We start from the raw sequence: 24,604 nt of genomic DNA, 5'->3' as shown, positions 1-24,604 counted from the left end.
TCATTGATTTATTACGACACTTTCAATGTATATTTAGATTTATTTTTAGATTCATGAATCATGTAGCAATAATTAAAGTGTTTATTCCATTCAGATTGCAGATTTTGTGTAAAAAATATTTTCCCCAAAATGGAGTTTATATTTTGTTTAAAATAATATGTATATATTTTTTATATTTAAGTTTAAATTATTTTATTTGCACGCGCAGAGACTCCACGTAGGTATGAAAAGTATAACTAGACCACTACTAACCGAATAACTAAGTAAACTATTTTTCCTTTAACGCGTAGTGAGGCCCAGTAAACGTGTCAGTAGTGTGTGTGTGTGTGTGTGTGAAAGTGAGAGAGAGAGAGAGAGAGAGAGAGAGAGATTATAATAAAGGCGCGGCGCGTCGAGAGCGCGCGCAGCTGCCCGGTGTGTTTGATCAGTTTATTGCGCTGCGCAGATGGCGCACAGCGGTATTGTGCACACGGGTCACGTGACCCCGCCCTCTTTATCCCTGTCCCGAGAAAAAGTGGCTGAAACAAAAGAGCTCAAACCAAAGCACCTGCTCTGGCCCAGAGATTAGAGTGACACACACACACACTCACACACACACACACTCTCTCTCTCTCTCTCACACACACACACACACACACACACACACAGAACGACTGTACCAAACATCCCACTGATTAGACCAAGACATACGGAATTAGCCACGCATTTATCTGGAAACACACATATACATACACACGCCCAAGCTTGCGCGTTTTAATGGCATAAATATGGGAGAATCGTCATAAACACTGATTAAAAGTGTGGATGACGTGATGATATACTGACGTCGGTGTAGTAGATGACGATACAATCTAGTCACAGTTTCCACCATGTGTGGAAGAAGGTTGAACACAGGGCTTTGTTCATACACTCTGTCTGCTACAAACCGCTTTCTCAGAGATGTTTGGATTGTAATGTGGAAAAAAAAAAACCTTGAGCCTCTAGATCCAATCCGGTAAATCCAGTGGGGGAAGGGAAGATGGAGACACCAGATGGAGCCCTATGAATAAAAGATTAAAGAATAGACTCTGTTTCCAGCCACTGCCTTAACCCTTAACCTTAGTTTTTAGTCCATGGTGGTGTGCCACTGCCTGGTCCTATCGCTTTGACCGTTATGGGGATTGAATTTCCGCTGTTATGTCCATGACCTTTTAGGCTTGTGATTACTCCATGTGGAATACATTAGCAAGATATCTGGTGCAATTCAGATCAAAGGTCAGTACTCAGAGCACCTCATCCAGGCGGGATGGCCAAAATGGCCGTCTGGGGTACCGACAGGAACCGAGCAGAAACCTCATTTACACACACTTTCTCTTCTTTAATATAACCAGCCAAGGATGTAACATTAGCATAGTGTGATGGTTTAAAACAGTCGAGTGCAGAAGTTTGTACACCCTTACTCCAAAATGATGATGTCTTTTTTTCACCAGATCTTTTATCTGACGTTCAGTGGTGTAGAACCTTCCTGGTTTGATCCTGAGCTCAGGTTACTGTCTGTGTTGCATTCAGGTTCTACAACAATGTTGCGCTTGCTGTGGGTTCTCCAGGTTCCTTCCACTGGACTGCTGATGCTGAATAATCCGGCTGGAAGTGGTGCATTCCTCTCTCACATTCTTTTATCTGGAAGACTGACTCATTAAATGACCCCACAATGACACTGACACACACACAAATATCATGTTTTATCCTTTTCTTTTATTTAGACAACCCAAATAAAAGGCACATAAAACATTGGGCATGTTTACATAACTCTTTCTGACAAACATACATTTAAAAAAAATGTAGGAATGTTTCCTCTTTCTGCTAATCAGAAAGCCTAGTCTTCATATATATACAAAAAAAAAAATTACTGTTGTTAATGTTCTAATAAAAAGGTTCTTATAAAAGGTTATCTCGCGTCTCCGTCACTCGCGTCTCTATTTGTACGGTAACTACCACGTCCTCAGAGCTAAACCGTGTTTTGTACAAAGATATACATTCAACTGCCTTCTTCACAGGGGTTTCCCAAAGTGTTCAGCTCATGCAGGAGCCAAGAACGACTCCATTCATACACACATCAACTCAGAGTTCAAGACCTCAAAACTGGTGCGGACTTGGCAAATAAAAACGAGGCAACAAATGAAATCTGTAAAAATAATAATAATAATAATAATAATAATAATAATAATAATAATAAAATAATACAAAAAAATAAAAACCAAAGAGAACTAAGAAAATAACCCTCACCTGCATGTGGTGAATTTATTTATTTATTTTTTGGTTGACGTGTGAATGTAATTCCTCCTGCGTTTTGATATCAGTTTCCACTTCAGGGTTACACTCAGGCATGTGCCGCTGTTTCATTTCTCTAAACTCTTCTTTCTTACAGTTTACAGCGACTGATTAAGGCAGAGAACTTTTGTTGAATTTTTGTAAACTTGACCCACAAGACGCCGCCTTTATATAGGCTCGTGAACGGATGGTGTTGTGACATGTCGACGAGAACGATGAGAATATTGTGCATGTGATTATTGCATTTTATCGTAAAACCGATTCTCGGCACATGCCTGAAACTACTGATCAATACCGTACAAAGAAAAACCTCCTAAATTAGTGTCATCTCTGCACCAAGTCCACACTCAGTGTCCTGGAGCGAGTTGCAAAATAAGTTCAAATGGAAAAGAAAAAAAAAAAATACTAACACAGAGCTGTGCACCGTTAGTGGTTCACACAGTGTACCTAGACTCACATTGGCAGGGCTCCAAACCCTCGTAGTGGTCCCCAGCGATCAGGACTCGTCTCCTATAAAGCATGTTTGAGTCGCCAGTCTCCTGAATCAAAATATGATCTGACTGAGAGCAAAAAAAAACCAAAAACAAAAAATTGTTCTCACTAACGTCCAGTTTGTAAACACGCCCTGGTTGACTTCCCTTTAATGGAAACTCCATCGCCATTGTTTCAATCCGGGAGACTTGGAGATTCCTATAGGCCTCAGCGAACTTAATGTGGAGATGAAACCCGCCTTTACACACACGCGTACGTCTTCTCTGTCCGTCACATCAATCGAGTGCTCCAGTAACTAACTAAAGACCTAACGACTACATGAACAAGACTGTCATGACTCTTGGAACAATGTGTAACAAATGATCACCATTTGTTGCCTAGCAACCATGTTGACGATGCAGCTAGTGAAGTGACCTCGTGGACTTTAGAGGGAATCCGAATTGCAATTGCGTTGTTTGGAAACGTGACCAACGTTTAATAATAATAAAAAATTAAATGTACCACATTCACATAGTAATGTAGCCAATATGCCCATCTGTACACGATGGAATTCATTACTAGAATTAGAAGCTCTGCCCACAGCTTTTAAAGCTTGTAATCTGATTGGTTGTTGGTGCTTCCCTGTAGCTGGGAAGACTTGATTTTTAAAAACTAGTACATGTTTAGAGCAAGATGTATTCGACTGACTGAAGCAAGTTCACGTCTTTGTTTCTGAAGCAGTGTGTAGTGAGGAAGCGCTGGCTGTCTGCCACAAGCAGCTAATACGGCGTCTTCTTCGGAAACTCAGAGGTCGGCTCGAGTACCTTGGCTTGTTCGAGTAGCACAGTAGTTCATTAGGAATCCAGCATACAGGAAATAGCTTTAATGACATTGCCTTCGCTGCAAGTGGCCACTCGAGAGGGTGGAAAGTCGATGAAGGCGCGCTTCAAATCGCACATGTGCATGAGGCAAGGCAAGGAGTCTGATTTCTCATCAAGGACCATGATGGAAGAGTTCCATTAAAAATGGACGGTGAGATCAGTTGCTTGGTTTATCCCTCCATCATCATGAGGGAAAAAGGGTGTGTGAAGAAATAAATATTTACAAAATGAGAAGTCCAGGATGCTGGATATTATTATTCAAATAAAATATAAAAGTAGTTTACTGGGTTTCCTGAGCAGAAAATTCCTCTTAACAGGGCCCTTATTAAAAGAAAGGGGAAAAAAAAACTAAATGAAGTTCATGGTAAGATTAAAAACAATGGTATAAAACACTACCTACTAGTTTTTCGACAGAAATTCAGTCCAAATCAAAGTGAACTCGAACTTTTGAGGTGCAGCTTTCGCCAGTCTCAAACCGGCCCGGTTCTGTCCAGGCTGATTCCCCGATGTTTGATCTTTGATAATACTGGTGTTGTACACGAGGGATATGCTTTCAGTGCAAGAATCTTTACTCTATCTGTTCCTGATTAAAAAGAAAAAAGAAAAAAGAAAGTGAATCCTAACTGCTGACGATCGAGTAAACAAAGCACACTCCAGCCATCCTTAATAAACAGAGCAGGAAAAAAAATAACAGTCATGAGTCAGTGCCAGGAACACCACCGCCGAAGGAAAGGAAAAAACAAAAAAATAAAATAAAAAATTGTAGTCGGTTAAAACACAAACACCAGCATACGCAACTGTACAATAACATACAGTTTCCGTACCTTGAATGATAAATCAGCAAGCCTTCTCTGTAAAACATTTAAAAAAAACCAACCACCTCCCTCTCACTCAGTAAAAAGCCTTTATCCCTTTACAACTCGCAAAAATATTAAATACTGATTAGCAGGCTACAGCTAAACAATGTAAAAAGAAATCCCAATGTTCTGGGAAAGAAAAAAAAATAATATATATATATATATTTTTTAAAAAAATCAGCACTTATTGCATTTGTCTTTGAAAAACCTTGCAGCGAGGTCTGCGTGCTCAGTGTCGCTAAATATTCATCTCGAATGAATCAAATCTAGGTAAGAAATCCTTCACAAAAACTGGGTATAAAACTCCATCATGGTTGCAGCGCTGTTGTGATGTGGCTGTAGGACCGAGCCACAAGAGTAGAGTAAACACTCGCTGGCTGAGGGAAGGGGGCGGAGTCAGCTGGTTGGGAGAATCAGGTTAATGAAGCTGGGGTGCGGTTCACCATGGCGGCGAGGAAGGCAGGACCTGCGAGAGGAAGGGCATGCTCTCCATGGGCCGCATGGCGATGTTGAGAGGCGCGGCGATGTTCATGGGCATGGGCGTGGTGATGGCAACCGGATGGGCGATGTTCATGGGCGACGCCGTGGCTGGGATGTTGACCGAGGCGATGTTCACTGGGCCGGTGATGGTGACCGGGTGCTGCAGGCTCACTGGCGCTGATGTGATGTTCACCGTGTTTACCGTGGTGCTCAGGTTCATCTGAGCGCCGATGGTCACGGCCGTGCTGGCGTTGGCGCGGCTCATCGGCGTAGTGGCGGGCACAGACACCGTGACGGGCGTGACTGAGCCCGAATGGCACACGTCAGTGTTGTCTGAAATAACAAAAACAAGAAGAACCGTCAATGGGGTGCGTCAATCACTTCGCCTAAAAATCCTATTAATTAAAAATAAAATCAGATGCCGTGTTGCATATAGAGACGTGTCTGAATAATGTGGGTTTATTTTTATTTTTTTTAAATTCAGAATAATAATATGGCCAGTTAATGGAATTTGTAGTGATTTTTCTGTTACAATTAAAATTTATTGTTTTATTTTATTTACCAAAAAACAAATCAGTGAAAAGAACAAGTGCTTTGTAAGATTAATCTCCCTACATAATCAGCCACCATTTCATCTTTACCATTTCATCTGACCCTGTGATGTCTATGGTGTTAGATAAATAATAATATTACAGATAATCCAGCTCTTATTATTATTTTTAATTCAATTGCCATCTACTGTGTCTGTAGCGTGTGAGTAATTAACAAAGTCAACCTGGATTTGAGAGAAACGTTATACAAATAAAAATCATCATCATCATCATCATCATCATCATAGGAATCTCCATGTTTACCTTTTTGCAGCCCTGAGGAGTTCCACTGCCAGTCTCCTATTCAGAAATACAGACACAGAGTGTTACGATGGCCAGGTGGCCACGCCTGTGGTTGGGAGTCTCGGTGACGTCCCACTCCACAACCTCACATCACACACTCCGCCAGGCTTGGGCCCGGAGGTGGAGTGGCTCTTTTTTATTTAAAGTGGCTCACTATGCATTCAGTCAGCTAGCGATGTAGAGACGAGATACGAACGCTCACTAATTGGAAACTAACGATGTGTGTGGAATAAATAAAGAATAGCATGATAGGAAGTTTTCTGGTTGTTATGAACGAGTCACACTGATCCACTACAACCATTGGTGCTACAACCAATTAACGTAGCATCCGGGAAGACGGGCTGGTGGACGTGGATTAGAGATTTATAGCCAGCTAAACTTGTACACGCTGCCGAGCAGGTCCTATTTTAGTCAACGCGAGCGTATAACACGGGCCTGGTGTCCAGCTAGATCGAAACACATCACCAGCACGTATCACTAAGACGAATATCTACATTTCTGTTATAAGATTCAAAGCAACCCGCAGAGTCAAAAGATGCAGGTTTGGTACAATGAGGACAGACAGAATGAACTAATATGATATGGGATAAAAGAAGAAAACTAAACTACACACACTGGTGTACAGCATAACAGAGAGAGAGAGAGAGAGAAAAATCTCACAAAGCGCTTTGTGGTGCTATTCTTAGACGTCTGTTTAACGCTTGTTCATGAAGTCACTTCCTGTTATTGCTTGCATGAGCAACAGCAGGTTGTTTCATCACCAGCCTCTCTTCAGCTCATCACTCTCCAGACTTGAAGAACAAACTCTTCTGTCCTCAAGACTTACAGACACTGGAGAGTCCTTCAACAGAAAACATCACTGCTGTCAGGGCTACTGTTATAGTAAATTAACCAACACGTTCTGACCAATCAGACTCGAGAATTCAACTGTCTTCATGACAACAAAGTAGCTCCAACATTAAATTGGCTATGAAATCTGTTTCACTTTCCGCAGCTGATGAGCACAGCAAGATTAAATTAAAGTAAATAAATAAATTTAACCTTCGCTCAAATCCAAAGGAGAAGAAAAATGGAGTTAGGAATGAACACAGAAGCACATTATCAGCAGATTTAGTTCACTTCCTCCTCCTGGATATTCAGAGGTGTCTAAAGAAATTTATCCCAGATGGTGTTACATTAATTTCTAATACTATACGTATAAGAATGAGGTTATAACTGAAAATGACACAGATTTTCTGGAGATCTGAGCAGAGAAGATTCACCTGATGTCATAACATGTATTCAGCTGAATTGTAATTTTTTTGGGGGGAAAGAATTATGTAGCAAAATCAAGCATTTTTGGCCACAATAATCAATCAACCAACCAACCAACCCAAAACTCCATAAATGCAGGGACTGATCATAGCTAATATTTAATATTTCAAACCAAAACATATTTTTGTCCTTGGTCAAAGTGGAGGATTTTGCTACTGTCAATTAAAATGGACAAAACCTGACCTGAATAATGTTTCTAAATAAACGCTACAGTTTACAGTTACGCCTTTTCATCTTCAACATCATGTTCCTTCATCTTCAACATCATCTGTACCCTAATAATCAGAACGCTTCAGATCATCTATTCCCTCAGGACGGTTTAAACTTGCTTGAACAAAACAAAATCGAAAGTACTGCATTACATATGCAACAAAAATGTGTGTAAATAACTATCACCAGTTTGAATGCTGTTCTATAAGCAGCCACTAGCTCGGATCCTGTGCCTACAATCGGCTTGGCTACCTCTCTCTCTGAGTTTAATGCAGTTAATCGAGATACCAAACAGGCCATGATGGTCACTGCCAAGCCGAGAGAGAAAAGGATCGAGAGAGCTCCAAAAAAATAACGTCATACAAATAAAAATCATCATCATCATAATCATCATCATCATCATAGGAATCTCCATGTTTACCTTTTTGCAGCCCTGAGGAGTTCCACTGCCAGTCTCCTATTCAGAAATACAGACACAGAGTGTTACGATGGCCAGGTGGCCACGCCTGTGGTTGGGAGTCTCGGTGACGTCCCACTCCACAACCTCACATCACACACTCCGCCAGGCTTGGGCCCGGAGGTGGAGTGGCTCTTTTTTATTTAAAGTGGCTCACTATGCATTCAGTCAGCTAGCGATGTAGAGACGAGATACGAACGCTCACTAATTGGAAACTAACGATGTGTGTGGAATAAATAAAGAATAGCATGATAGGAAGTTTTCTGGTTGTTATGAATGAGTCACACTGATCCACTGCTACAACCAATTACCGTAGCATCCCAGAAGACGGGCTGGTGGACGTGGATTAGAGATTTATAGCCAGCTAAACTTGTACACGCTGCTGAGCAGGTCCTATTTTAGTCAACGCGAGCGTATAACACGGGCCTGGTGTCCAGCTAGATCGAAACACATCACCAGCACGTATCACTAAGACGAATATCTACATTTCTGTTATAAGATTCAAAGCAACCCGCAGAGTCAAAAGATGCAGGTTTGGTACAATGAGGACAGACAGAATGAACTAATATGATATGGGATAAAAGAAGAAAACTAAACTACACACACTGGTGTACAGCATAACAGAGAGAGAGAGAGAGAGAGAGAGAGAGAGAGAGAGAGAGAGAGAATAAAATCTCACAAAGCGCTGTACATCATCTGTACCCTAATGAACAGAACCCTTCAGATAATCTATTCCCTAAACACAGGACGGTTTAAACTTGCTTGCTTGGCTACCTCTCTCTACGTTTAACGCGGTTAATCGAGACACCAAACAGCCCATGATGGTCACTGCCAAGCCGAGAGAGAAAAGGATCGAGAGAGCTCCAAAAAAAATAAACTTTCTAGGAGACACACAACTGGAAGAACATGGAAACTAAGCTATGTCAGGATGAAGGTGAAGATTAGTAGCAGTAGATTTCACTACCTCAGATTAGGACAGCTGATCAGTTCATTTAAAAGGCCATATGACTAAAAAAAAAAAAAAAAAATCCAGTGATCATTTTTGACAACTTTCACTCCCAATCAGGAAGAAAAAAAATATTATTATTTAATTTATTTATTATTATTATATAAAATTATTTTGTCATGAGTAAAAAATTGACAGAGTGTGTAGTGTTATAGACAAAAAAAAGGGTTGGAGGAGGAGGAGGAGGAGATACTTCTTCCACTATAAATTAAAAAAAATAAAGATGTGGCACAAACCAATCCAATGACCCACGTTTATGTTTAATAAAAGTGCATTGCATGGTCATATGACCCAGCAGCCGTACTCAAGTTGCCACTGATCAGCCGCCCCGATCGCTCTTACACTCTGAGATGTGCTACAACACTAGCGAAAAAGGCGGCACACATACCTTTGTTGCAGGAGTTGTTGAAGTTGGTCTGGCCGTGCGTCTTTAAGTGGCTGGTAATGTAGGCGGCGCTGAGCATCTTGCCGCAGATGTTACACGTGACCTTGCCCTCGTGGCGGATCATGTGAGAGCGCAGTCTGTCTTTGGTGGCGAAGGCTGATGTGCAGGCCTGAAGACGTGAAGAACATTACTTAAAAATGGAGCGTGGTTCATCTTCACTCTTAATGGCTATTAACGTTTATCCATCTCTATATAAAGTAAAGCACACTACTGTACAGGTTCGATAAACACCAGCATTGCTAAAGAGGTTTTTCAGCTGGTGTTGTGATGATGGAGCTGTAGCAAACATCACCCCAAAATCTGTTCAAATGGGCTGAAACCTCGGGAAGGCCACGATGTCTAATTCATGACTTTTTCATCCTCATCAAATCATTCAGTGAGCACTCAGGCCCTGTGGATGTGGGTGGAGTCATCTTGAAGGAGACCACACCCATCAAGATTTTAAAAAAGTTTCACTATTGGAAAAAGGCGCTCACTCGGAGGAAATTCGTATTGATCTGCACTGCTGCTCGTCTCTGGACTGATGGAGTAAGGCACTGGAGCAAAAAATAAAGGCCTCCCACTCACCAAAAGCATGAGAAAGCCCTGTTTTCGCCACCCTTCTGTAAAACGTATGCATGGATCTTTTCTGATTCTGATATAATATAAAATGACACGCAAATCATTTTCGAAAAGCCCCAAAACTAGGACACAAGCTTTGAAGAAAGAAAGTTAGTGTGAATGTTGACATGATGCTGAGGTCATACCGTTACTTGGCATTTAAACGGCCTCTCTGAGGAATGCACATGTTTGACGTGGCAGCTGAGATGATCAGGCCTGAGGAAGGAAAAAAAAAAGAAACGAAAAGAAAAAACAGGAAGGGAGTCAATGAGGTCATCAGATATAATGGACAGATCTATTACAGTAAGTGTTTAGTGAAATCCTAGCTGAGGTCTTCAACATCTCGTATGACTAAAGCAAATCTGAAACTTGCTTGGTTTTAATGATTACATCGTTGTGTTTAAATGACGTTTGCAATTCAGAAAAAGAGAGGATTTAAGTGGGATCTTTAAGGATGCGCTGAACCAGAATCGGTGTCCCTCCCCCCCAGTGCCGCTCGTTATTAGTCTATGTGCTACATACTCTTAAATAACTAAAGAAAGATATAAACAGCCTCCTGTTGCTGCTCTCTGACCCTGGCCTGCTGGGCTGCTATTATCGTGAAGATTTCTGAGCCAGCAACGAAACGTCCTACGAGGTGCGTTTGAATGCTACTGAACAGTTGGCGTGCTAAAAATGGCTCCCTTTCTTCTCGAATCGCATTGCTCACCCTGAAATTAATCCTCAGATTATTAGTCACGCAGTGCCGTGAGCTGGAACGGGACGAGGAGGGAGCCGTTCTGACGCACGCTGCCTGGAAATAGAGGAGTGATGCAGCGCGCTCTTAAAGCAGCCACAATCGCACATCTACAGGGACTGTGGTGGTGGTGAGCAAGAGGAAATCCCAGACTCATGTGTCACCGGAGTTTTTTATTACAAACCCCCCTCCTTTTCTTTTCCAAAATCTCTCGGGACTGCATTGGTAGGCTGAATGAATCTAGGGGAATCAAAGCAGCCAGCCTCGGCCCCCTCCCCCCCTCGAGCCGTGATGGTAGGGCCCGCCGCGTGCTGAGGCGCACAAAAGCAGCCAGTCACAACTATTCACTGTGGTTATAAATCAGCCGGCTGCAGAGATAAATCAGCGGGAGCTAGACAATGTTAACGTCATATGGAGGAGCAGATGGTGGAGCAGGCTACGTCTTTGTACACGTATTTCACAACCGAGTATTAAAAACCACTGACATCATCCCGTTCTGCCGGATTAGGCCACCAAACATAAAAATCACACACACACACACACACACACACACACACACACACACACACAGAGTAAGAAGACTCAAAGTGCTACGTTAAACAAGCCTTAAACCATTTAGATGTTTTCCTTCCATTGAAAAGTTTTACTTAATTAACACTCTATACGTTACCCAATTAGTCTTAATTAGTTAAAGTACAGCGATCAAATCAGTGTAGCTTTCAGAACCGCCTTCATTAACTATAATAAAACGAGAGGAAATACAGGCGCTGTGCCTCATTAATACATTTCTGAGGTAAAATATCCAGGATTAACCTACTAACTGAGAGAAAACCTGTAACTGAAGAATCCTGTTTTTATTTCTGAGGTAAAACATCTCACTTTAATTCTAATAATGATAAGAATTTAGCTATTCACCCTAATAGTAGCCTGGCAGTTAGCAACATTACCTCAGTCCCCTTACACCAAGAGCAAAAACAAAACGAGAGAAAAATCTATTTTTGGGATTAAGCTGCTAGCTTGATAACACAAGTGAGAAACAAAGCAGAGCTAGCAAGATACCAAAACCAGACTAGCTAGCTAGCTAACAAACTCCCATGTGCCTGAGCGAGTGAGAACAGATAACAGTTTTTGATAAATTGTTGTAATTATTTTAAACTCAGTCTGGACTTATAGGAATATATCTTGTGCTAGTTTCTTATGAAGCAATTAATTAGCAGTAGACAGTAAACAATCACAGTATCAAGCCAATTAGCTATTAATCAATAGATATTCAGATAACCTGATGATAAATCTGATGGCTAGCTAGCTGATAAGATTTCCTAAGCTAGCCAAAAAGTGACAAAGATATGTAGTTAACAACAAAGAATATTCTGAAAGCTAGCTAGCTTGATAGATAATATCCTGAACTGTAGCAAACTAAACAGGAAGAATAATCTGAAAGCTATGGAGCTAACAACAGAGAACTTTCTGGAACCTGAAGGACAATTAACATATTATAATAACGATAAAATTGTCTCTGTTCTCTGTCTTTCCTTCTAATTTTTTCACTATTAATCTTGTGACATTCGCTTGTGAAAAGTTAAAAAAAAAAATAAATAAATAAAAAACCCAGCATTCTATCAAAACATAACGATGATGGCCGAGTCTCTAAGCGGTTTCGATATTGTTTATCATAAATTTCTGCTTTACTACAAGTTTTTAAATCACTATGTTATGTCTAGTTTTTAGAGACTTGGATGACATACCTGGAGAAGCCCTTCCCACAAACGGAGCAGACGTAGGGCTTGTGCACGCCGCCATCATGCGAGCGCACGTGATAGGTCATGCGGTCTTTCCTCTTGAATCGCTGCTGGCAGATCGGGCACTCGAACGGCTTCTCGTCCGAGTGAGACAGCTTGTGCCTGTTCAGGTGGTAGACATCACGGAAGGCCTTGCCGCACATCTCGCACCCGTGGTTCTTCTTCACAGGCTTGGCTGGCTTTTTGGGCGCGCTCGGCTGGCACCCAGCAACCGTGGAGGTCGGCACCATGACCCCCGAGGCCGACGTGGCGGCTGTAGTGAGGATGTAGGAGGGGTTAGCGTTGTTTTCTCGTGTCATGCTTGAGAGCAGTGGCACCATGGTGGGCGCCGTGGTCTGTGCTGTCTTTTTAGGTCGCGACACCATCTTGACCCCGGTGTGACACGACTCGTGCCGTCGCAAGTGGTAGCTATCTCGGAAGGCCTTGTTGCAGTAACCGCAGATGAACGGCGTTTTGCTTTTGGGTTCTTTCTTTATTATGGGCATCGGTGCTCCTATGCCTCCTCCTCCACCACCGTGGCCCCCTCCTCCCCCTCCTCCTCCAGCGCCCGTCACGCTGCCCATGCTGTCCTTCAGGAGGTCAGCGGAGCTCACTGGGGGCTTCTGATCCAGCTGGATGGGCATGATGGGCTTCTGGTCCTGCGGCTCGGTGCCGGCGTTAAGCAGCGGCAGCAGGCTGTTTGGGCCCACCTGATGCTGGTGGTGCAGGGCATCATTGGCCTGCTGGAGGCAAGACACAGAAGGGTTTTAATATAAATACTGCCAGTGTGCAACTGTTTTTTTTCCACCCAGTTAATATGAACAAAATACATTTGTTTTAAATACATTATTAGCAAGCTCAGATGTTTGGCACATTCCTAATAAAACTACATGAGCCACGTCCTGGACATTTCTGAAAGGAAATGAGTCATCAGTGCAGTGAGAAGCTGAAGAGTAGCAGAACATGCTGACAGAAGGGGAAATGATGGCAGGAACTTTAAAGAGCAGTGAGGAAAACGTGAACCCCGGGTTTCCCCGCATGCATATTATTCAGGGCATAATAAGATGCTCAGTACTTAGGTACTGCTCATGGTGACTTCCTCTTACAAAAGCCTCATTCTGTTTGGTAATCAGCCACACACACACACACACACACACAAACACACACAGAAGATGACTGAGACCAAGTAGCCAGACAGGAAATGAATCACGCCTGGTTTATGTTTCAGGATTGGCTCGGCTGACGAGCGCAGACTAAACATGGCCTCTCGCAGGTGACAAACTTTAAATGCTGCTGACGCGGTGTGTGTGTTCAGGAAAAGGTCGGGTGCCGTTTTACCCTGAAGTCATATCAATACAAAGTCCCTCTCTCTGATCAACTTTAACCAACAGGAAAACGGTTCTATCCTGGTCGGTGTGGTCTATTACGGGATGATCCCGCCCACGAGGGTATCGCTGAATGCTTTGATTCAAATCATGTTTTCAGTAATCAGCTCACAAAACAAGTGAACAGCTAGGAGACGATAGAGCTATGAGAGATTTTGGAGATACGGTTTGAAAGCGCTCTCCATTAAAGTCTGAGGAAAAAAATCTTCTTGGAAGAATGATGTTCAGTGCAATGGGACAATTCCAGGCCTGTGTGGGATATACCACAACGTGCACGGAGGGTGGTTTTGTTGGCTCAGGTCTCATTAATTTGTCACTTATCATTTAAAGAAGTTCGTTTTGGACACTAAAAAGCATGTCATTTCTACTAGCTTACAAATTTGAGAATTTAAAGGGAAACGTACTCTTTGATCTGGTTTTAATGATGGAGCTATGTGGATTATGGGTCAAAATTAAATGTAATAATAATAATAATAATAATAATAATAATAATAAATAATAATAATAATAATAATAAAGCTGTCTCAGTGGTGGATGATATTGTAAAAATTTCGGTGATGCTTTACATTTTCCAACATTTGCCAAGAAAGAGCAGACATAAAGGAGTTCAGTGGCACAACATCCATTTTAATGACAAAGCATCATCAGTGGATTCACCCAGTACCCATTATGCTTTGAGACATGATTGTAAACTCTTGTCATATTGTGTAGGTTGTTGCCTACCTGATCTCTCTTCCCATTTTGTGTGTTTTGTGTGAAGCGAGTCTTTAAATAAAGCACAGTGGAGAATGGCACGATGTGGTCTATTGTGGCTGAAAAGCGATCGGAGATTAAACACACGCGGCTCTGAGCAGCAATTCTCAAAGGTGGGAAACGGGCAGAGCGGACCAGCCGGAGGGAAAGTGTGTGAATGAGCGAGTGAGCAAGAGTGAATGAGCCAGAGAGAGAGAGCGAGAGAGAGAAAGAGAGAGAGAGAGCCTTTAGAGATTAAATACAAGCCGCTCTGTCTGCTTCCCACCTGCTGGATCGCAGCTCGATGTGAGGGAGAGAGTGTGAATGAGTAAAGGAGAAAGTGAGCGAAAGAGTGAATGAGCAAGCGAGAGAACAAGCGAGACGGCGGGAAAAAAAAAATAGCGGGTGACTCATCCCAGCCGCATTCCGGTAACATTCATATACAAGATGAGACAATGAGCGAAAAGTCTTTATTAACAAGGACAGTCCTTTAACTCAGAGAACCTTTAAAGATCTCTCTATTCAGGTCAGTTGCACAAACACAGATGTGACAGATTTTGGATAAAGTCTGGAAATTCTCAGGACTGACTCAAGCGGTTGGGTGAATCACCAGACTGCTTAAATGAAACGCTGTGAGGAACCGCGAAGCGACCACAGCAGATAGGGTAAGCAGAAAACCCGATGGGTGAGGGGCAAAAACAAAACCCCTAAATCCGGACGTCTCGAAAACAACCCGGTGCCACTGGGGCTTCTAAATCCGTCCAGCGTAAACAGATCCATCCTGCTATAATGCCGCGGCAGGTCATGTGACCTCAAAACTAGCCGACTCATGTGGAGCGAGGCTTGGAGCCAAGACTGCCTCTGGCGAGAATGAGTTCAGAGCTAAAACGCCGAGACTGAGGTGAGACACTTCGGAGCAAGTGATCCGCCCTCGGGTGCTGGGGGAGGAAAAGATCTGTGGCTGGAGGAAATTAAGGCCAAGGCCCTTTTGACCCAAAAGTGGAGAGGTTTGTTTATGGTAGCAGTGAAAGAGAGGGGGGAAGGAATGTCCATCAGAGCACTGCCCCGGTCACTGTGTGGCCTGCAGCATGCTTCTGATTACATGGCCAAGGGGAAAACCTGTGTGAGGCCGACATCGGAGAACCACAGGCCACAGCCACAGCATACATTCCTCTTCAATGCAAGATGCGAACTTAAACCCAGAACACACAGGCTGTCGCTTATAATAACCCACAGGCTGGGACTAAAGGAGATGCCATAACGACTCCAGGACACTGAAACCATGACGTTCATCATACTCAAAATCTGTTCATGAAAGTTTTGACCAAGATTCTGTGGGAAGGATCACGTAAATGACATGAATCATCCAAACAACCAGAGTGCAGTGTGTGAGATTGGTCAGGACGCTCACAGACCACAATAGCACATTTGGGAGAGTTTAATGGTCCCGTTACCACATTATGGCTCTCATCATGTCATCTACGTACTGCATGTAAGGAACGAAAGCATCTGGAGATGTGCTGTCATAGGAAAAATAACACGAAACAAACTTACTGCTCACACTCCATCACACATCCTGAAGCGTTTAACCTGTGTTCATCCAGAAGTGATTATACCACAACAATCTACCAACTCAAGCAGCTTTTATTCTTTTCGAGTTACTTCTGGCTAGCTTTTATTCTGTAGTAGCTATAAAACGGTCAAAACACAAACCGGGTTATGGCGCTGACACTGGAGACTCCTTCCACAGGTCACCATACAGAAAACACCACAATACATAGAAACAAATACATGTTTACTAATTTGTTTATAATAACACACGTTTAAGTAAGTTCGTTATTACAATTTCCTGCGAAGGTGCTGACATGATAAGATATAAACCAAGTAATTTGAAGTAGAATCAATAGATGCGTAGGAAAACGAGTGTGTCACGGCCGCGCTATGATGCAAGGTTCATATTCGTACGCTGCACATCTGATGTCTGGAATTTATTTACAACAATGACGATTGGGCCAATCTTTGCTAACTCACAATCTAGCTCATGGTTAGCGGTGATGTGATTTTACTTCTAACTAGCAGCATTTTGCTAAGTCAGAAATGAGTTAGCTAGCTAGCATCCCTCACGATGTATTCAAACATATCCTGCTCTCTAACTGATCCTTCCAGCTTGTTAAACAAATCCAAAAGAGTGTATAAGCCAGACACATGTTGAATGTTGGGTGTAATATTCTAGCTGCAGTCGTGTTGCTACGGTACTTTTGTGTTCCCGCCAGATTTCACGTCCTCTTTTGACACCCAGCAGAGAACCTACCTTGAAAAGCTACCTTCATCTCTGGAAGCTATAATCATGTCGTATTAGCCTTCTTGACTGTTTTTCCCCTGTAACTGTAACGCAAGCTCGAGTGTGAGAAAAGCGCTATGTAAATAAAAGGAATAATTATAATAATTATTATGACTGCAGACGACGCGTCGGGACAATAGTGGGGAGGGGACGGCGCCGGAGGGAGCGAGCGCTGAGCTCCTTGCGCTATTGTTGTTCAATGGAGCATCCCAAATGAGCCAGGACCAGCGCACATCAGGGTCCAGCCACGGTAACAATCGCTTCTTAATCGGCATTATGGCCGCAGCCGCTGGATAACGGCCTCTCAGACGCAATAAACAAACAATCTTAATTTTATTCTGGAGACATGCAGGCCATAACAAAACATAACAAATAAGTGAAAATAAGTTTGAAAATACAAATCAAAGTCTGATCAAAATAATTATGAGAGCGTTTTCTCTGAAAAGGACATCTGTCATTTTCCTTTAAAATGGGAAGGGTTGCTTTCCAAATGTCAGGAACAGTAAATCTGTCCTCCCTAAATAGGAACATGATTTTCTCCCCCACCTAAAATAAGATTATTATGAACTGAATATCATCATAAACAACTATAAACAGTGTTAAGTATATAGTATATAGGGGTTACATCAGAGGACTCTGGGAAAACCGAGTACTGCAATTAAGACGCACACTCTCTTCCGCAAGCGCCAAAGCCTAGGGTTAAACACCTGACCCTTAGCATTCGGGTTCAGCCATCCATCCGACAGAGACGGCGACGGAGGAAAAGGGTGGGGGGAGAGAAAAGACGACAGAGAAAGAGAAGAAAAATGAATTCCCCTAACATTCTCCTCCTTATTTCATCTGCTCCATTGTTGCTTTCCCCCCCAAATCCGCGCAGTGATGCACTCAGGGCCCGGCGGGAGGTCTTTGTATGAGAGTCTCCGCTGATTTGGTTCCTCTATTCATGGTCAGAGGCGCTGCATTTCTCCATACACACCCCTCGGTGAGACGCCGAAGCCTGGCTCACAGATGCAGGGGAACCTGGGAACTTGTGTTTAGTGTGTCTATAGTGTGTATAGTGCGGTGAAGAGAAAGGAGGGGGTGAGAAGAGAATCATCACCCCAAACCACCCTACTGTCTCTACACCTGCCCGGGCAATATCAGGCTACTGCAGAGTTTTACTTTATATCAATAAGCTTGAGAAGCAAACCGACTCTGCAGCACGAAAAGTGACTACTGGATGATGATGATGAAAAACTGTCCAGATTTCCTTTCCCAGCCGCTTAAGAAATATAAGAAATATAATGGGGCATGCAGTTACAGTAAAAACAAAAAAAATGATAATAATAAATCAGCAGTGTGTTGTGTAGAGTCGCGGTTACAAACCAATATCTGATTATTTTCCTATAACAGAACATCCCAAAGTGTTTTATGACAACAATTATTATTTTTTTAAATCCATGTAGAGTCACATACACTTGTGTAACATCCAAGCAATTTGTTGCCTGTTAATGCAAAGGTTATAACAGCTATAAATAAAGTCGTTTATTGAAGCTAGTATATGAAGCTAGCTTAAAGAAAAACTAGCCAGTGATGGAGAGAAAACGGAATGTGCAAATCCCTCAGTCATGACTTTCCCATGTCGGAAAAATGTTATGCACATCATATCAGATGTGTGTGTGTGTGTGTGTGTTGCAGACAGAGTTGCAACGACTGCAGCCCACTTCGCCTTCACGCCGCTCTGACAGATTTGATCCAAATCAGATCTGAAGGCTGAGGTCACTCCAACGTAAATAACGTTCTAGAGGGAGCTGAGCTCAAGAAGCAGCAGGATTTTTTTTTTTTTTTAATAAAAGCTGCTACTTGACAATAGGGGCTAGTCTGAACGCTGCAGCACATGCTAATTCATTTTTGAGCAAAACTTGTGCAAATTTGAATTTGAAAGGAAACAAGAGAAATGCGGAATGGAGGAAAGGGGGGGTTACACTCGACAAAAGCAGCCTTCTGGGTGAAGGAGAGCAGACTGTACAATCTGCCTATTAACACAGCAAGTTTGATTTGTAGCAACTTTCTCACAGTTCCGTGTAGTTTTACCCCGCATGAGCTCATCTTGAATAAATGTTATTTTGTAGTCTGACTCATTAATCGGCTCCTTCCTTCCCAGTGACTAAAGCTGGCCTGCGACCAGCGGCTTTTTCATGCGTTCTATCAAAGGCCATATTCTTCTCAGAAAACAAGATTGTGCACGTTCTCGCCTCATTGCTCTGATGCCTGAGTGACATCCTACAGTGGATAGAAGTGGAGAAGGAAATGCAGGTGTGTAAAGATCAGGGGGTGATGGAAAGCATCCAAGCCACAAGACGACTGAAAAACAGGTGCGTCCGAGCCGTTTATCATTCCCCAGAAAAGAGCCAGGGGTGCTAATACCGCTAACAAGAAAATCCTTAGCAGGCAAATTTAGTGGTGGATAGAAATGAGAGCAGCTCCATTTCTTGGCATCTCGCACACCAAAGCTAAAATTAAGATAATGTAAAGTTAAGCACTATCAAAAGCAAGTAAGGCGTCCTTTCCCCTTCATTGAAGGAGCTTTCTATCTGGTGGATTTTATTCACATCGGGGGGACAACAAAAATACTGCCTTAAGGTGTCTCTTGTATCACTAGGGGTAGCTATAAGACAGCTAGCAAAATAGCAAGCAGACGCTGTTGCATTGGCTGACACGTGTTATCCGTTCATGCTTACTTTTAAAGCTGTGGAACGTCCGTGAAACAGGTTAGTTATCATCACTTACATAAAATGCCGTTCCCTTAACAGGCTTTCTTTTTCTTATTTCAGGTTAACAAAACAAAACGACTGATGACCACGAGACGCCTCACAAAAATCCCGTTTTCATGAAGCATCCATCATATACATTCCTGTGCGAGATGTTACTATAGAACCCGAGAACACAGCACGAGAGCAAGAGAGAGAAAAGCATGAATCACATGATGCTGGTAGTTCTGGGATTGTCACGCTAACCGGGCCAGCTCAGCTCTCCCTCCTCGCTTCACTTCAGCTGAGTAATAAAGGGATTACATGTACTTCCACTCTCTCAGCAGTCGCACAATGCCTGTCGCACACCACCGTTCACATGAAAGGGCCACCAAATGAAATTCATTCCCTCGCTCTCCCTCTTTCCCACTTACTCTCATTCTCCTCTACTCTTCTCCAGAAAACTCCAGATGTGCACCAATGCACTGTTCATCATCTACTGATCACAAGTTCCTTTTCAAGTAGCAGGAAATGTACTGAGACGGTACAAACACATACATCATTCCTGAATCTTTAGTAGCCTAGAAAGCACTTGGAAATGATATCTAAAATCTGATGTGGTTTATCACAATATCATGTTGTGATCCATCACCACACCAAACATGCACTGTTGTGATCTCTTGAAAGTTGGCGAGCTTGGCCTTGAAATATATAAACTCTTCTTATCTTCTTTATAACTTCCACAGAAGTCAATGAATTACACATCCGTCACCCTAACGAGAAATCATGACAGCAGCTTCTGCTGAAGTCAGTGTGCACTGTAGCATTAACCCCTGAACTTTCATTCCCACAGAGGGACTCCAAACGCAGCCACGTTCTCTCATGGTAGACTCCAAACGCAGCCTCATCACAACGCCTCTCAGCTCCCGGGAAGAGACGAACCTCTACGGTTGCTTAATCCTGAATTTGGTTGGAGCGGCAACCCGAAACAGAGTTTGCCACCAACCAAAAATCGCCATGTGCTAATTAGCAGGTGCCAGCTGCACTTCCTCAGCATGGCGGTGGATACAGTAGAGCAAACCAGCCTCGATTACAGCGTCTACTTCAAAGCCGAGAGGAGCTAAATAAGAAGCATGGCCTCAGGATATGCATTTGAACTTCAATAATCAGATCCACTGTTCAAAGTGTGCATGAGGGAGAGCATGCATGAGGGAATATAATATTAAGAAGAAAAAGCATGCACACACGTACAGGCATGTGCTACATAGCAGAGATTAAACTGCTTCAGGTTCATCGTAGTGGACATCCAACAAGGTGAAGATGAAACAAGAGGGGAAGAAATAAATATAATTCAGTATAAAATGTATATAATCCCATGCTTTTTATTCCATTGCATTATGGGTACTCTGTACCAACTGACTTGGCCACTTGCGTAAAGTAAGCCTGGAATTTCTCCAGTATAATGCAAAAAGATACATGCAGTACCATCAAACTGAAATCACAGGCAACTGATTCCAAGGGCCAAAGGTAAAGTAATCAGTGACACGACCCCAACTAACAGCTTTGCTTCCTCTTCACTTCACACATGGTAAGAGCTGAAAACACCAGGCACGTAACAGGGCTCGATTTCCTAACGTGCTTTCCTAAAGTAACTGGATCAAGGACAGTAAGTACCCTGTGAGTCAGTCTTGGCAGGGATCCTTAAAGCATCTTTGGAAAATTCTATTCCTGTGCATCACCAACTCCAGACTCAAGACCAGATCATATATTGTGATAAGAAAAGCTGGATTGGTTCTAATAGATTTTCCTGAGCACAACAACAGAAAATCAGGTCAAGGTATTATTTTAAGCTTCTGGAAAATAAGACAACAGCAGCACATCATAACACATTAGAGTAGTGCTTTTAAAATAAATCAATGTGGCGAGGCCCGAAAAAGACAGCATTGTTATCGTTATGGCTCCAAAGTTGATTATTCTCCTAGAACAAAATGTCCTGATGTGTGTTTTGTTCCTTTTTCTTCACAGCACTTTCCTAATTCTTACAAGTTATGTGTTAAAGATAAAAGTGTATTTTTTAATGTTGTGGAACATCTGTGACACATAATTGCTAAACACTTCAATAAACTGTTAGAATTGTGCTTTTAACAACAGACTTTCCTCACAAAACACCTTGAAAGAAATCGTGTAGATGAACAAGCTTGAGGTGATAATGGAAAGAAAAAAACTCCGAGAAAACGTGACAAAGAAACCATGAAAAGAACCAGACTCAAAAGGAAACACATCCTCTTCTGGGTAACCAGAGAGTGGAACCAACGTCTTGGATCAGATAATCAAACCCTTCATTGGCTTTTCCCAAATTTAAATGATTCATTCCCCAGATTCTCATAAAATATTCAGCGTACATGTTAATAAAATATGAACAATATGGTTACACAGTTTCATTGTAAATTATTAGTAATAACCAGACAGAAACATACCAAACGCTATACAGAGTTCTACATAATTTAATAAACTACCATCTGAGCTCAAAAGACATTTAGAGAAAACAGTTTCTTCTGAAGAGTGTCTAAAAACAAAACTAAAACTCAACATTTAGCTGAAACCTGTTTTATTTATTGTGTAAATACTTTAAGTAACATTATAGATGTTTTTTGGCTTTTTTTTGAGGTAATAACATGATTTATTTTCACCAAAACCTTGTTTGTTAGCATACTAGTAACAAACTAGTTGGCTAACAGTGGACTAGCTTGTAGCTAGCTTGACCACAGTGCATACGCACTCTCACGTTACATACAACCTACATTTAACTTCAAAATAAAGCTAAAATTAAGAAACAATGCGAGAGAAAACATCATCCAGAGACTTTTTCAGAGTTCATGAAAACAAAAAAGGTCAAAACCTTGTTAGTTAACACACACTTGTAACAACCAGTTAGTAAACAATGTAATAAAGGTGAGAACTGAGGTTACATGATACATGAAGAACGCTACATGGGGAAAAACGACTACGTTTCAAAGCTAAACTAGAAGCCAAACCTAAATAATGTTGAATGCTTTGAACACTTTTATTAAATAAATTGATGAAATTTGGTATTTAATGTAATTTCTTTGAATAAAAACATCCTGAGTTGCACGTGAATCCACCCCCCCACACACACACACCCACACAGGTTCAGCTCACGAGACATTTTGTGAATAACGGTAATCGATCACAATGCAAACAGCTGATTAAAATACACACTTCTTACTACAATGTGAGCGTGAAAGTAATCGACAGACAAGATATAAAAAGTTTAGTATGAAAGGGTGAGTATAAGAGAGTAAATGCAAGTTAGTTCGTCACAAAAAAAAAAAAAACGTATATTTGTAACAAAATAGTTAACAATAGTGCTAGCTTGTAGCTCGATTTGGCGGACTTTTCTTTCTTTTCTTTTCTTTTTTTAAACCCAGGGTTCAACACGTGAGCCTGGCAAATCCGTGGACAATGAACAAGTGCGCCTTATGAGGTTAAATAAATGAGAGAGAGCTAACTTTATAAATCAACAGTAGCAGTGTTCAGTCTCAGGTGAATCGGCTCGCGCACCAGCCAACAAAACCAATAAGTGGAAACAAGTGAAGCCTTCATAAGTAGTTAACGGTTACAAAACCCAACTGGAACCATAAAAAAACCTTAAAAGGTTAAAAGAAACACGGCCTTAAAAAAAAAAAAAAAAAACACCGCTTCCTGAGCATCGCCTAAAATCCCGGATCCCGCGGTTTGCTCTGTAGTGAATAGAGGGAAAAGTTCCCAGCGCTCAACTTGTCTGCATTCAGCAGTCTGATTTGCGCCAACTCAGTTAGATCACATTTCTACCGTGCACCGATCCCGACTCATAACCCACATATCTGCAGTTCTGATGAATAAGTCTGATGTTTATCTAACAAAACTAATCAAGCGGAGGGGAAAAAACTCCAGCGAGGAGGCGAGGTCTGAGATCCATGCTGCTTTGGATGCGCTTATGATCACAGAATTCGCGTTTCGTTTCTCATCTAAGCCCTGTCCAGAAAGTGCAAAACAACAACGAGATCTTTAAAAACAACAACAACAATAATAATAATAATAAGCAAGCGGTTTTCTCCCAGCGTCATGCCCGTCCTCACAGCTGGAAGCCCGGGATTTGATGCACCATTGTTTTGCTTGGATTGCTCTGCTTCAAATCTATCTTTTCCTAATCAAACTTAAACTCAGGAAGCTAGCGCCTTAAATCTCTGCTTAACCATCTGTTTCATTCCCAAAGCATCCCAGAGTTTCCTTACCTGAAACAGGAAGGTACTCCAGCTCGGCTCCATTGCCACACTTTAAAAAATCTGCTGGAAAACCTACAAGAAATCTACAACAAAGCAGCTCAACATGGCAGCTGCTACAACTTCCTGTAACCCCAGGGCCGAACCATTTCAGAGATTACAAGAGGGGGGTGGGGGCTCGGGGTTAGAACGCAGCGAAAGTTTGGCATTAGTGAAAAATATCTAAACAGGGATTCATTGTGTATCAGTTGTTATGTTATAACAAAAATTGTTTTAAATGTATATAAATGAGTCTGTTGTGATAGAGGATTGGCCTTGATTCCTTCGAGACACCCCCTTTCACACAGTGCGTTATACTTTTCTGGGACGTTAGGGGAAAAAAAAGGCAAGAAGTTGATCCATTGCACGGCGCTGGCGCGAGACCGCTGATTATGAACGTGATGAGTTCTCATTTCTCACCTTGTCTTTTGCTTCGTAAAATCAAGGTCGTGGACTTTACAGAATTAAATTTACAGAAATTCAAGCGAGTGAAAGTCCCCTTTACTTCATGTGCACTTATCAGTCTCTCACTTTTCTGTCCAAAGTTCTTGTGCAGGTATGGAAAGTCTGGGGAAAAAAGGGAGAGAAAAAGAATTAATGGGCACATCTTTACAGACCTGAAACAAACAAACAAAAAGTCTAAAACATTTTGAAAAA

At 42.1% G+C, this 24,604-nt stretch overlaps 1 protein-coding gene across 4 annotated transcripts; it reads right to left on the bottom strand.

The window, feature by feature from the left end:
• Positions 1–1,739: 1,739 nt before the first annotated feature.
• Positions 1,740–24,054, bottom strand: vezf1a (vascular endothelial zinc finger 1a). Of its 4 annotated transcripts, none has more exons than XM_058412337.1 (7): positions 23,921–24,054; positions 12,406–13,181; positions 10,071–10,140; positions 9,268–9,433; positions 7,838–7,873; positions 5,854–5,889; positions 1,740–5,332 (listed from the first exon to the last, which is right to left on the bottom strand). In XM_058412337.1, the coding sequence occupies exons 1-7, from the start codon at positions 23,951–23,953 to the stop codon at positions 4,959–4,961; spliced, it is 1,491 nt and encodes a 496-aa protein (XP_058268320.1). In that variant the 5' UTR covers positions 23,954–24,054; the 3' UTR covers positions 1,740–4,958. The 4 variants fall into 4 exon arrangements, with proteins under 4 accessions (XP_058268320.1, XP_058268321.1, XP_058268322.1 ...); XM_058412338.1 differs by having other exon boundaries at positions 12,406–13,178; positions 23,921–24,013; XM_058412339.1 differs by lacking the exon at positions 7,838–7,873.
• Positions 24,055–24,604: the final 550 nt, after the last annotated feature.

The sequence above is a fragment of the Hemibagrus wyckioides genome, linkage group LG16 (genome assembly GCF_019097595.1).
Source record: "Hemibagrus wyckioides isolate EC202008001 linkage group LG16, SWU_Hwy_1.0, whole genome shotgun sequence".
NCBI classification, from domain to species: domain Eukaryota; kingdom Metazoa; phylum Chordata; class Actinopteri; order Siluriformes; family Bagridae; genus Hemibagrus; species Hemibagrus wyckioides.
The sequence above is the reverse complement of the archived record's forward strand: the minus strand, read 5'-3'. Positions and strand labels throughout refer to the sequence as shown.

Coding starts and splice junctions, on each gene's coding strand:
- vezf1a (XM_058412337.1), bottom strand. CDS start 23,953: ATGGAGCCGAGCTGGAGTACCTTCCTGTTTCAG. Junction 7,874..9,267: donor CAACAACTCCTGCAACAAAG/GTATGTGTGCCG, acceptor ATTTCTGAATAG/GAGACTGGCAGTGGAACTCC. Junction 5,890..7,837: donor CTCCTCAGGGCTGCAAAAAG/GTAAACATGGAG, acceptor ATTTCTGAATAG/GAGACTGGCAGTGGAACTCC.